The sequence below is a fragment of the Tenrec ecaudatus genome, chromosome 7 (assembly GCF_050624435.1).
Source record: "Tenrec ecaudatus isolate mTenEca1 chromosome 7, mTenEca1.hap1, whole genome shotgun sequence".
In the NCBI taxonomy this organism is placed as follows: domain Eukaryota; kingdom Metazoa; phylum Chordata; class Mammalia; order Afrosoricida; family Tenrecidae; genus Tenrec; species Tenrec ecaudatus.
The window spans coordinates 18241838-18256174 of record NC_134536.1 but is presented as its reverse complement, the minus strand read 5'-3'; the positions used below and the strand labels follow the sequence as shown (position 1 = coordinate 18256174).

The 14337-nt window shown below is 40.0% G+C and overlaps 1 protein-coding gene and 1 pseudogene across 1 annotated transcript in view; one reads left to right on the top strand and one right to left on the bottom strand.

Annotated features, from left to right (window-relative positions):
* Positions 1 to 14337, bottom strand: part of LATS1 (large tumor suppressor kinase 1) — a 41494-nt gene that overhangs the window by 13687 nt on the left and 13470 nt on the right. Inside the window, exons 3-4 of the mRNA XM_075554397.1 lie at positions 7941 to 8076; positions 2256 to 3772 (exon numbers count right to left, since the gene is read on the bottom strand). Coding sequence (XP_075410512.1) covers positions 2256 to 3772; positions 7941 to 8076 — 1653 coding nt within the window. The remainder of the gene's footprint in view (positions 1 to 2255; positions 3773 to 7940; positions 8077 to 14337) is intronic.
* Positions 11792 to 12456, top strand: LOC142453069 (peptidyl-prolyl cis-trans isomerase FKBP3 pseudogene; annotated as a pseudogene).

Genomic DNA, 14337 nt, shown 5'->3' with positions numbered 1-14337 from the left:
CAGCTTGTGCTTGCCGGGAGCAAGAGGAGGATGCCGGTGGTCAGAATTGGTCTCCTCTCTAATGCACTTAAAAAAGTTCCCACTGTGCACTATCAAGTACCTATTAACATGCATCCTCACCCACCTATCCATGCATATCCACCCCTAATCACATTACTAAAGCGCCTCACTACCTGCTGCTCTTTGTGGAATACCCCAGCCTCAAATCCTCTTCCTGCCATTTTATCCTTTATGAAAACACTCTTCCACTGTAAGTTCACTTATTCTCAAAATCTGATGCTTGTAAGCAACAAAAATTCAAGCTTTTACCCTAACCACCCAGTCCCCATTCTTAATACAAGAGGGTTTCAAAATGTTTGTGGAAAATGGAGACCAAAAGATAAGGGCATCTTTCCACAAAGTGTTCGAAGCCACCTTATAAACAGACAAGGAGCCCTGGGAGTGCCATCAATAAGTGCTGCATGGCCAACATGAGGGTTGGTCGTTAACAGGCCTTGGGAGAAAGATGAGGCTGTCTAGTTCAGTTAAGATTTACAGTCTCAAAACCCTACCTAGGGTGACTGAGGTAGAATGGCCTCGGTGGCAGTGAGTGGTAGTGATGGTCGTGATGTAGCCCTCACCTCACTGACCTCAAGTTGATTCTGACTCACAGTGACCCCACGGACAGGATGAACTTCCCCGAGGGGTTCTGAGACTTTAAATCTTTACAAGAGTAGGCAGCCTCATCTGTCTCCCTCAAAGTGACCGGTGGGTTTAATTCATAGTCCACTATGCCACAGACAACAGTCATTCACAGGGAGAGCTCTAAGAGTCGACTCCCAGCCCCTCACTGAAGCAAAACTAAGTGTCTTCTACCTTATACAAAAAGGCAATCTGGTCACAAAAGTGTCTTTTAGAAAACTTTTCAACTTTTGGTTACCAAAGTATCAAAAAGCAGATTAAAAACAACTTTTAAGTAGATACTTGCCTTTAGAATACAGGAATGGTGTAACAAAATAACAGAAACTAATAAAAAGGGTAGAAACACAATTCAAGGGGAAAAGACAGATTCTAATTCTAGAAATGCAAGACTAGTCCAAATATAGCAACCTCATGCTTCTGTTAGGATGCGCATAGTTGCATGCAAAATCTTTAAGAAGAGTGGCATGCCAGTCTTAGTATAGAACTGTTTCTCTTAAAATCTTACTTGCCTACACAGTAATGGAGGCTACAGAAGTCAGCAAAGCTTCCAACACCATAAAAGTTTAAATCAGCTATTAGTGAAAGTGAAGAGGAAAAAGGAAAAATAAACTAAGAAATACATACAGACAGACTTTAGTGAGAAATCCTAAGAGCAAAAATACGCGTTAATCATATACATTGTCTTGGTTTTTCTCATCTGACAAAATTCAATTTATAGCAGACATATACAGTCATTTGTCAAGAATGACTCATAGATTTTGACAAGAGTTTTATAACCAGGAAAACTATCTTTTAAAAATGAAATCAAATAAAAGTATTTCCATATAAACAAACAAAGAATGACTCATTTACATGAGGAATTTCTATCAATCATGAATTTAAGCCTCTTGGATTAGGAGTAATATAGATACAAGATTAGGAGTCTATTCACATGATAAAAACAAAAATGATGATGATGACAAGACCCTGATAATAACTCATAACCACCAGATCGATTAGAATCATACACAGATTAATCTAAAACACGCCTTTACTTATTCTGATCTCCTTTTTTGGTCTGGGCTGGTATTTTCAGCACATCTTTTCTCCGGTACAATACAAAAAGAAATGAGAAGGGGAAATAACAAAGGGAAACGTTTCTGAGAGACGTTCAAACAAGACTTAGTTGATGGGTCAAGTCACAAATCCAAAAATTTACTGCAAACCAAAAAGAAAAGTCTCAAGTGAATCAAGAGGTGAGTCCTAGAGCTTTCTAGGCAATTTTTAAATATTGTAAGATAATGTGGAAAACCTAGGAAGCAACCCTTGGTCCAAATTCCACAGAGAAGTTATACACTTCTAAACTGTATACTACAAAAAGTTTCTTCTTACTTTTTGTGAAGTTATTAAGACATGCTAAGCAGACCCTGAAAATTCAAATTATGATGCCATAACCCAAAAGTACTTTTGCATTTACTCACTTTCACAAGTGTGTGATATTTCGCTAACATAATTTAAGAAAACCCGATCACCACATTTTAAAGTAAGCACCAAGCACATAGATGATCAAAAGCAGAACATTTAAAAAGTTTTACCCGCATCATTTCATTCTCTAATTGTTTTTTGCGATGCAGACGCTGCTGGTGAGATTTGAGTACATTTTCCACATGTTGCTCCATAAAGAACTTAAATGCCTGAGGAGAGTAACTCTGAATCCGTGACTCCCTTCGCTCTTCGTCTTTCTTGTTTTTCCTCACAGTGATTGGTGATGTCGTAATCTGTTTCTTCTCTTTGTCCCCACTATCAACGTGTTCGTAACTTTTTTCACCCTCCTCTTCCTTGGGCCCGCTCGGCTGCTCGTCTTTGCTGGATTTGCTGATGGAATCGTACGGCGGGACCGAAGGGCCCGGGGGCAGCAGGTGTTTCGGATACGGTGGCGGTGGGCCTTGGTAGGTTGGCGCTTCAACCACAGGTGCCATAACCGTCAGAGCTGAAGGGGGGGCCTCAGAGAAAGGCGCGGGTGGGGCCGTCTGGATTGGCTGTGGTATCCAAGAGGGGTGCGTCGGGGCGAGCGCCGTCTGGAGCTCTGGTTTTAACACCCGGATGCTCTTCACAGGCTGCTGGATGGGCGCGGGGGTGATGGCCGTCACGGTGGTGGCCGACGACTGAGAATTAGCAGTGTGACTGGCTCGATTCCCTAATGGGTTATTAAAAGAATTGGATCTCACTGGTATGTTGGACTGCCACGGAGGGAGCTCATGGCCGCTGCCCGGGGATGACTGTGCAGGAGCAGACGACGACTGAGGCCACGTGGTTTGCAGGGCGGGCCCCGTCATGTTATAAAGTTCCAGGTTATGACTATTTCGGTTTGGCACCAGCATGGACTGAGGAATGTTTCCATTTGTATATGACGAGGGGGCGGCAGTCCCCCCCGGCTGTAACGTCGAAGCGCTTTGTCCATTAGTTGAGGTCAGAGGGTACGGCGGGGGTGGCTGCCGATTCACCGCGCCCGCAGGGACACCAGCGGGGTGAATCATAAAGTCCGTTTGCCCACCACCATTCTGCATTCCTGGCCTCCCTGGTGGAAAGTTAAACTTGTTAGAACTCTGCATGATGATCGGCTGTCTGCCAACAGGAACCGAACTCATGGCTCTTTGTCCCGGATTGGGCGGGTTCATTGGGGAGGCGTTAAGAGGCGGTGGGGGATAGCCTTCCTGCCATGCCCCGGGGGGAACGGGCGAGATTCGAGAGATGAGGAATTCCATGTTGCCAGAGTAGCGTTTCGCTTGCGAGCTTGGTTCCCAGGAGTGGGGCGGTGGGGTGGTACCTCTCGGAGGGGGAGTATGGCCTCTTGGAGGAGGAGGAGGAGGAGTGACACTCCTCACCTGCGGTGGGGGTGGGGGGTTCACTCGCTGCCCATTGCTCGCGTGAGCTTGAGCAAATGCTGCTATCCCGGATCCCGACAATGGTCTTCCTCCTTCTGCCTGTGAGTTGGGGCTTTCAGAACGGTATGATACACTTTCTCCTAGAGGTGGGCCATGTCTTTGAGGAACTAAGGATTCTTTAGAACCTTTCCAGCTTTGTTTACGGTTAATTGATTGCTGGACCAGCCCTACGGTGATGAGAGAGAAGAAAAAAAAACACATTTTTAACCTATTATTTTTGGAAAAGAAAAAGGATTTTAAATGGTGATACTACTAAACAATATTCAATTATCTTTCCAAAATTATTTTAAAAAAATCAAATGTCAGTTTACAGTTTCATTTTTACCTTTTAAATGTTTACTTATTTTTGACTCGGTAATAATCTTGTGCTGCAAAATTCAAGAGATACAAGGGAGCCCCCTTCTCTATTTCTCAGCCAACCAACCAACTTCCTTCCATGAAGGTAACAAATACCAGTAGACTATTTTAGATCAAATGGAATTTGTGTCTTAAAAAAAAAACCAGCAGCTGTGGATAAGAATGTGGATGTGTGTAGACTTGATAGGAGACCCAGCAGTTCCTGGAGAATGGAGGTACTTTTGAATTGGGGAGGTGGCAATGGAGAAAAGTGAATGAATTAAAAGAAATAGAAGGGTAAAACTGACCATTTTTAGTGATAGATTACAAGGAGGCTTCAAAAAGTTCATGGGAAAATGGAATGAAAAGATAAAGAAAATTTTCCAGCTTTTTGGAAGTACTTTCGTATCTTTACAAGTATTTCTGTTCACTTTAGTATTTCATTAGAAGAATCTCAGATAGGCTTAGTTCTGGGTTCAAAGAGTGCTGTTCTCTAATTTTTCTAGTTTGTCTGGCCTTTTCTTTAAATAAGAATTTGAGTTCTGCTCCACTATTTGCCTCCTGTTGTATCTAGCAGCACTTATTGCAGCCCTGGCCAGAAGGGTTAGTGTTGGTAACTAGGCTCCATCTGCTTCTTCTGCCTAAGAGTAAGGAAGGATATGGCTCCTATAGACCTGTTTGTCGTTGTGCTCAGGTTATGCTCCTGGCAAGGTAGACCCATAGGCTTGTGAGCTTTGAAGACCCCAGACACTATTCACTTCATTAGGATACAAATTAAGATTTTTGTGAATTACGTTATGCCAATTGACGGAGTTGTCCCATGAGGTCATGGTCTCACACCTTCAAACCCAGAAAAACAATGCTAAAAAAATGTTTGCTTGTGTTTGCTGATTCACAGTTGTGTTTCCCATGGATATGTGTGTGCATCCACTTATATATGGTATTTGTATTTATATGTACCTATAACCCCAAACCCAACCACTGCTGTCTAGTCACTTCCAACATAGCAACTCTAGGGTTTCCAAGGCTGTAATTCTTTACAAGAGCAGATAGGCTCATCTTTCTCCCGCAAGCTGGCTGGTGGGTTTGAACCACCTCCCTTACAGTTAGCAATCCAATGTTTACCCAACAGGGCCGCCAGAGCCCCTCAGACAAACTCAAAGATATTGCCCTCTGTTCTCATCCATGTACGCACCTCTAGACCAATGTGCCTATACCCATCCATAAGTGCGCACTCATACTCGGGTTGTGCCGTGCTTACTGTGTCCACAATCGCTGACACTTTTCCCACTGCCAAAATAACTAGTCTCTATAAAGGGATCCTTTTCTCGCCTCCCCCTCTTACTCAGAACCACCAAGGAACACTGGTCGCTCCACATTTTATTTTGCTACCATTTTTTTTCCCCCAAGTACAAATTCAATCATGTTATTCTCTTCTTGGAATAATTCACGAACTTCCTGCTGTTCTTGGGGTAAAAATAAATCCAATGAAACAGTCCTACATAGCCAGACCCTGTGTCCACAGCCACAGCTGATACTCTCATTTTAGAACTCCTGCCACTGTCAACTTCTTGCATACCCTTGCCAAAGGAGCCGTACATAGGATGTGGTTCCGCATAATCCCACCACCATTAATCATAGTCCTTCTGCAGATGTTGCACATCCTAACTCAATGTACAACAGAATGAAACATTGCCTGGTGCTGTGCCATCCTCACGATACTTGCTAGGTTAGAGCCCACTTCTGCAGCCATTGTTGTCAATCCATCTGCTTGGGAGTTCTTCTTCCTCACTGACCTACCAAGCACAATTCCCTTCTCCAGGAACTGGTCCCTCCCTATAACATGCCCAAAGTACGTGGGTCTTGCCACCCTCACTTCTAAGCAGCATCTGGCTGTACTTCCTCCAACACAAATTTGCTTGTTCTTCTGGCAGTTCGTGGTATTTTCAATATTCTTCATTAACCCCACAATTCAAATGCATCGATTCTTCTCTGGCCTTTTGCTTTCATTGTCCAGCTATCACATGCATTGGAGGTGTTTGAGAACACCTGCTTCAGTGTTTCAGTATCTGCTGCTTCAGTCGGGCAGACCTCACAGTGACATCTTTGCTCTCTAACACTTTACAGAAGTCTTTTGCAGTCCATGTGTCCAACGCAGTGTCATTTCATTTCTTGGCTGCTGCTTCCATGTACACTGATTGTAGATCCAAATAAAATGAAATCCTGGGCAATTTCCATTTTTTCCTCTGTTTATGATGTATGTTGCTTAAGAATGAGTTTTGAGGATTTCTGCTACCATTAGATTGACGTGTAATCCATATTGAAGACTGCAGTCGCTGGTCTTCATCAGTGTTTCAAGTCCTCTTGGCTTTCAACAAGTAAGGTTCTGTCATCTGCATACTGCAGGCTGATGAACCTTCCTCCAATCCTGATGCTCTGTTCTTCTTCATATGTTCCAGTTTCTTAAATTATTTGTTCAGCATACAGGTTGAGTAACTATGCTAAACTGATACAGCCCTGACACATACCTTTCCTGATTTTAAACCATGTAGCCCTTGTTCTGTCTCTTAACCCAAGTACAATGAGCAAGATTAAGCATTCTGGAATTTCCATACTATAATTTGTTAATGATCCACAGTCCAATCTTTTGATTCTAGCTTAAATGTCTACATTCTTTTGTGGTATCTTCCAATCCGTTGGTTAGGAAGCTATCTTCAAAATTTCTAGGCAAAGATGAGTGAGCTCCTGCTATGCTACATCTCTATTTCAGGAATGTGTTCTCTGAGCTCCTTGATTTGGTAACAACGACCTTTATTCTATGAGTGAGTCCATAGTAACCCTCGCCTTCATTCAGAGTCATCTAGTTGCACTTCTACATGTATTTTCTCATTAACTGACCAAGAATAGAAGCACCACAAAAGGTAAAAAATTTTATAACCAAAGCCAAAGGGTCAGAAATACTAGTTGACCAATAAAAATTTATTGAATGAAAAGGGAGATGACCAAACAAGTAACTAATAAATATTTCTTATAAATCAATAAAAGGCAAACACAACCTAAAAAAGCAGTAAATTGTAATTTAAATATAATAAATATTCAGTCTCACCACTAATAAAATATAAATATAAAATGAGGTAGCATTTCTTTAGCCATTAAATAGACAAAAATCCTAACCCCTAGGTTTAGACACATTTGCACCTATATTATTAAACTGATAAAGATTACAAATTGATCTTACCTTTCTAGCTAGTACTATGCATCAGAACCCTTAATATCTTCCAAGACTTTTACAATCTACTTTTACAAAATTAGCAGGAATGGAAAAAGATTTCGCCACGACTATTTACTGCAGTGTTATCTATAATGGGAAAAATAAATGGAAACTGGGCCAATGTCCAAAAATGGGAGATCGGTTATGTGATACATCTATTTTAATGTGGCTACTAAAAATATTTTGTGGAATACTTAACAACATGGGAAATTGTGCACGGTACAGGAAGTGACTCAAGCAGGCCTTAGTGTGATCCTGTTTTCCACTGAAAAAACCAAACCAAACAAGAATCAAAATACAAACATATAAACAAGGCTGGTAAGCAAACACACCAGAACACTCTAGGTATTGATGGTGGTGTCTTCTTTTTGCTTATCTACTTTCTAAACAGTCCACTGGGACCATGTTTTATTTTCGCAGTAAGAAATTATAGGCAGCAAAGAGTAGCTTCTACAATGCGCTTTGTGGGAAGCACGAGACATGTCAGTTGCACTAAAGTAGTGGAGTGATTCTTAACCTAGACTGCTGCTTGTCAAAGATCGGTGCCCCGTGAGGGCGGGCCGCACCCTGAATTCAGATGGGTGTCAGTGCTACAGGGTCCTTATTCTAAGTTGAGACTTTCATTTGTAGGGGAGCTTTGAACAATTTCTATGGAGAAACACTTGGTATATGTGAAGGTTTAAAAGCTATACTATAGAAGATACTAGGAAACATGTTGGATTCATCACCTGGTTTCATCGGTCTGGCAGTTGTCGCAGCCATCTGCTCCCGGCGAGGATCCTGGTAATTAATTTTACTAATAAATTCCATGGCTGCATCTACATTTCTGTTATTAGTTTTCTGAAGAACTTGCATAACCATATCCTGATGTGACATTTAAAAAAGAAGAAAAAATGTTAACTCTTTTAACTAGTATGAAGAAATAGCATTGCAAGCGAGTCCCACTAGAGCAGTGGTTCTCAACCTTCCTAATGCCGCGACCCTTTCATACAGTTCCTCATGTTGTGGTGACCCCAACCATAGAATTATTTTTGTTGCTACTTCATCACTATAATTTTGCTACTGTTGTGAATCGGGCAACCCCTGTGAAAGGGGCGTTCAACCCCCAAAGGGCTTGCGACCCACAGATTAAGAACCACTGCACTAAAGAAATGTTTAATTGTGAAGAATTGGGCCCCCAGTTGTTCTATTAATGTCCTATTTATAACAATGATGAAAATCCACACCATCTCAAATTACCAAAGAAAGTAAAACAAATCCTCCCAAAGTTTTTACATATTCTCATTTTCATGTACCTTATTATGGTTTCCTTCTAGGAATATCTTCTTGATATAATTATGGCCGAATAATCATGACTATTACTCATTCTTAATTTCATTTTTTATTCAGGTATTAGCTTTCTGAAGATTTCAATCAGAACACTAGAACCTATTACTTTGCTTAGTTAATGGACTTTTGCAACCATGTATACCTGTAAAGGAGCTCTTAATTCATGTCTTCCTCTCTTATAGCTTACATTTCCAGAGAAAACTGTATCCTATAGCAACATAAACATAGGGCAAAGAACTGAAGAAAACTACTTAATCAATGTATGAGTGGGTTTTAAACGTTCATGGAAAAATTCCATTATCTTTTAACTGCATTTTCCCCACAAACTTTTTGGAGTCCTGCTGTATAAATTTTGTGATGAAGAGTTCAGGAGGCTGGGGAAGGAAATAATGGAAAAAGCAGAGGATCTAGAGTCTGACAAATCTGAGTTTGAATTCTAGCTCCATCACTTTAAAACCTTACAACCTTTCGTATACATAACACATTTCAAAAGAGCAACCATCTAAAAAGCAACTATTGGTCTCTCCTTATCTAGAGAAAAGAAGACATAAGGAAACAATTAGTTCAATGGATTAATGAACCACATAAACACCAGTCTCCATAACCCTGAGACCAGAAGTAGATGGTGCCCCGCTACCACTTCCATTGCTCTGAAAAGGATCACATTAGAAGGTTCTGGATAGCGAGAGAGAATAATGCAGAACCAAGCTCATCATGAAAGAAACTAGGCTTACTGGTCGGATAGAGACCAGTGGACCCTCGTAGACTAGGCCTTTTAGCCATCCCTCAGATCGAGAACTAACCCCCCCCCCCATGTTAAAATAATCAATCACTTAAGATCAAAAGGACAGCCTTTACACAAGGATAAAGCAAGTTCAGAAGGCTAAGAAAGCAGGAGGAAAAAAAAAAGAAAGCAGGAGAACTAGAAACAGGAAACGCAGGATGGAAGTGGGGTAAGAGTGCATTGGCGAGATTGCAAAGGATGAGTTGAAATAAAACACATATGGGTTGTTCACCTGACTCTGTAAACCTCCATTTAATTCCCAATAAGAAAATGAGCAAGAGCACAGAGTGAACAGATGAGATACTGCACTTTATAAAGTGACGTAGTGCTGTGTAAATGATGAAGATGAGTGTGAGACCGACCAGAGCAAGGCTGTGGTAGATTTGCTTTTGACCCAAGATTCATTCTCCCTTTCTTGGAAAAAGTTGCGGTTAGAAGCAGTTTCATCACAGTTACAGTGATCATATAGTGAATCTATGTCAAATGAGACATTGTTTCTGAAACACCTGATGGAGGTACTTCTTAGTTTTTGTTTCCTCAATGACAGATAGGATCGATACCTGTGCTGCCTACAGTATCTTACCGCCAAGAAGAAAATTCAAGAGACTTAAAGTGTCCTAGGCTCCAACATTGTTAAGAAATTAACCCAATGTTAGCTATATCAATCGATTCATTATCGTGTTTAAAGCATTGCTAATTAGATTTTTGTTAAAACAACCAAATTAAATCTTTAGTTGATACAAAAACTATAGTATGGTTCCAGATACTAACAGTCAAACTTTGCAAATTTGAAATAGTTAAAAAAAAAAATCAATACATCTTACTTCATGTACAAATTTTAAAATGCAAACCACTCAAATAAAAATTCACTAGGTATGGATTTTGATGAGTTCTATGAGTCCCCAACAAAATGATTAAAAAAAAAATTCACTAGGAACCCTGGTGGCACTTCTGGGTAAGTACTAACTGCAAATACAGTGGTTCAAATCCATCAGCTTTTCCTCTGGTGAAAGTTGAGGCTGTCTGCTCCTATAAAGTTTTATAGCCTAACAAACCCAATGTAGGGCCACTCAGTCTGAATTGACTCTATGGCAACAGGGATTTTGGGGGATTAGGCAGTACTTAATTTTACAAGTGACTCAGCCAGGTGAACTGTAACTGTATCTATGCTATGGTCACATGGCAGGGCCACCTCAGCTGGTAGGTAGTTGGGACTTACTGTTTTTGACATATAGTAACAATATATATATATATATATATATATATATATATATATATATATATATATATATATATATATTTTTAAGAGAGGCATGCAGTCGACAGGATGGTAACAATATTCTTAATGGAGCCCTGGTGGTGTAATGGGTTACACATTGGGCTGCTAACCACAAGGTCAGTAGTTAGAATCCACCAGCCACTCAGCAGAAGAAAGATGAGGCTTTCTGTTCTCAAAAGATTTAGTCTCAAGAAAAAAAAAAATGAAGTCTCTGAAACCCACAGGGGCTTTCTACTCTGTCCATAGGGCTGCTGTGGGTCAGAACTGACTTGATGGCAATTTGAATCAATGATTTTTACATTGGCCTTTGTTTTTTAACATTCACTGTTCTTACAGTTTAAAATAATTGTTACCTCTTTAACAATGTCATCCTAATGTTCACTAAGTGGAGCCTATGTGTAAAAAGTCTTATGTGAAAGAAACATTGTCCATATTACTATACATTTGTTTAGCATGTAAGTAAAGGTGGCACATGGGGTTAAGCATCAGGCTGATAATTATCAGATTGACAGTTCAAACCCACCAAGGTGCTTTTCAGGAGAAAAATGAGGCTGTCTGCTCCCATAATGATTTACAGTCTCAGAAACTCTAGAGTAGTTCTACTCATTCTATAGGGCCATGAGAGCAGTGGGTATGAGCAAAAATACACTCCGTGACTGTAATGTGTGTGCCTGAAGAATGCATCATTTTATTTAACATTAATTTCTATAGGCTATTAATTTTGAAGTAGGTGAGCTATGAATTTTACAGTTAAAAAATCTCATAGAAACTCAAAAGAAAGTTTTCAAAACTATAAATCTTTACGGGAGCTGACAGCTTCATCTTCCTCCTGATGAATAGTGGATGGATTTGAAGCTTTGATCTTGAGGTTAGCAATCCAATGTTTACTCAACGGCACCACCAAGACTCCTCATAAATAAGCCCATACCTTTATTAATTGTACAAATAAAGGCTAATGATGCCTAAATGCTTGTAGTAAAGCAACCCTGTTTAAGGATTTTAAGAATGTTATAAAGTGACAGCTTTGAAATGTCATTAAAATAAATCTGAGACATCTTTGTAAGGAAAGCAATTACTATTATTATTGCCAAGAGATGAAGGATAGGGTCTTGAAGAATGCCTTAGATTAGATTTCTTAAAAATATTGCCCCAGCAGCCAGCAGTGCAGTGCCGAGGCACAGGTGAAGATGGTGGCTGGCGGTCCACAGCGGGCCTGGACCGTGGAGCAGCTGCCCAAGAAGGACATCATCAAGTTTCTGCAGGATCACGGCTCGGACTCGTTTCTTGCAGAACATAAACTATTAGGGAATTATCAAAAATGTGGCTAAAGCAGCAAACAAGGATCATCTAGTTACAGCCTATAACCATCTTTTTGAAACTAAGCGTTTCAAAGGCACCAAAAACATAAATGAAGTATCTGAGCAGGTGAAAAAATGTGAAGGTTACTGATGACAAACCCAAAGAAAACAAGTCTGAAGAGACTCTGGAAGAGGGTCCACCAAAATATACAAAATCTGTTCTTAATGAATAACAATGAGTACAAGGAAGAATGTTCTAGAATTGAATATGGGGATAATTGTACAAAATTTCTCGATAGATTGCTATTGAATTGTATGACACGTGAATAAAGTGCTAATAAAACTGATAGTAAAAAGAAAAAAAAATCTGTTCTTAAAAAGGGAGACAAAATCAGCTTTCCCAAGGGTGATGTTGTTCATTGTTGGTCTACAGGAACACTACAGGATGGGCTGTTTGTGATACTGATATTCAAACAAGTGTCAAGAAGAAAAATGCCAAGACTTCAAGTTTTAAGGTTGGAGTTGGCAAAGTTATCAGAGGAACTTATTTTTGACGTGGAATTAGTGGCTGTTGATTTAAATGGCAGCACTTCAAGTCTAAGGACAACAGCAACAATGGTAACACCTGCCCTTGAAGAAACAACGTAACTAGAACTGGTGACCATTATGCTTAAGGGGGGAGACAGCTGGTAAGAAGTTAAAACCCATCTACTTCATCCCTAACCTTTGAGAAATGTAATCCCAGCCTTGAAAACTAAAGTATTTTACTACAATTCTGTAAAATATTGGTTCAAGAGAATTGATTTCCCTTTTACCTTTGTGTTGTAAACTACAAGGCTCAATACAAACTTATTCTCTAAAAAATTTTTTTTTTAATTATAAGTAATTTTTAACTTGTTGAAGGATAGTGATCAAATCTGCTATCAATCACTATCCTGCTGGTTGGGTTCACTGGTACAAGAGCTCCATACAGTCTTGGGTACTGAGGTGACTTATAGACAGTACACATGACCCCTGAAGACCTTTATACCACGTGATTTTGTGTCCTTGAGAATATGCACGGTAAAACATGAGGAAATTCAATCCTGCTACATGTGCAAAGAAGTGAAATTGAGTTGTGGAGCCGTTCTCTCCAATGTTCTACAAGTTGTACTTCCACCAATACTGTGAGCTCACTGTCCCCTAAAGTTCCTATCAAACCTTTCATTTTGCTGCTGTCAGTTTGAACCCATATAGTTTTTTGGTTTTCTTGTCATAGAAATAGCTCTTAAAAGAGCTTTCCCCCTGCCCCCCACATCCCCTAGTTAAGCTATTGCTTGATTTTAAAAAGACTTCAGGGATATTTTTGTTTTCTGTTTTAAAGATAATCTCAGGGCAACTTTTTTTTATGGGTTTACCCATCTACCTTGGCTGGAGAAAGTCTGGAGTCTGTGAGAATTTAAAATTCCTTTCTGTACTTTCCCCTTTTTGATCAGGATTCTTCTATAGACTCTTTGGTCAAAATGTTCAGTAATGCTAGTTAAGCACCATCTAGTTCCGGTCTCATGACAAAGAAGGCAGAGCTGTTCATAAAGGCAAAATTAGCCACACATTCCACATCCTTCGATTCCTGACTCTCCTTCCTTTGTTGCCTCAAGCAAAGAGATCAACTGCCATGCCTGGATGGCCTCTTGTAAGCTTTTTAACACCCCAGGAAACTTGAGAGAGAACCAAAGCACCAGACTGATTAGGCTAATTTACTGGCATGTCCCAGGAAACCATGACCCTGAACCTCCAAGGCAAGAAACTACTTGATACCATTGTGCAAGAACAATGGCTTATTCAAGGAAAATACCTTTCCTCAACAATATAAATGGCAACTAAATACATCTCGCCAAATGGAATGTACAGAAATCAAATCAATTACATCTGTGAAAAATGCAATCAAGAAGCTAGTATAACTGGTCAGAACAAAACAAGAGGGCCAGTGAAGAACAGACCATCAATTGTTCCTATGTGAATTCAAGTTGAAGCTGAAGACGTTTAAAACAAGTCCACAAGAGCCAAAACACCACTTTGAGTATATCCCCCCAGAATTCAGAAACCATAAAGCAAATACTTGAATAAACAACAACCACAGGAATGGTGGGATGGCACAAAGAAAGAAAAAGGTCATTGAAAAGATAGGAAAAAAGAGAAAGCCAAAACTGCATGTCAGAAAAGACTTTCAAACTTGTCTAGAGTAGCTAAAGCAAAGAAGAAAAAGAAATAATGTCATAAAAGGGCAACCAGAGAAGACAAGTATAGTATTATAATGACGTGTATCATTGGAGTTGAAGTTAGAAATCAAGAGTAAAACACCCTTGGTTAAAAGAACTTAAGAAAATATTCAAGCCTTAAGTTGCATTTTGAAGGATTCTTTAGACAAAACACAGAGAGATGGGAAAGTGGCAAAA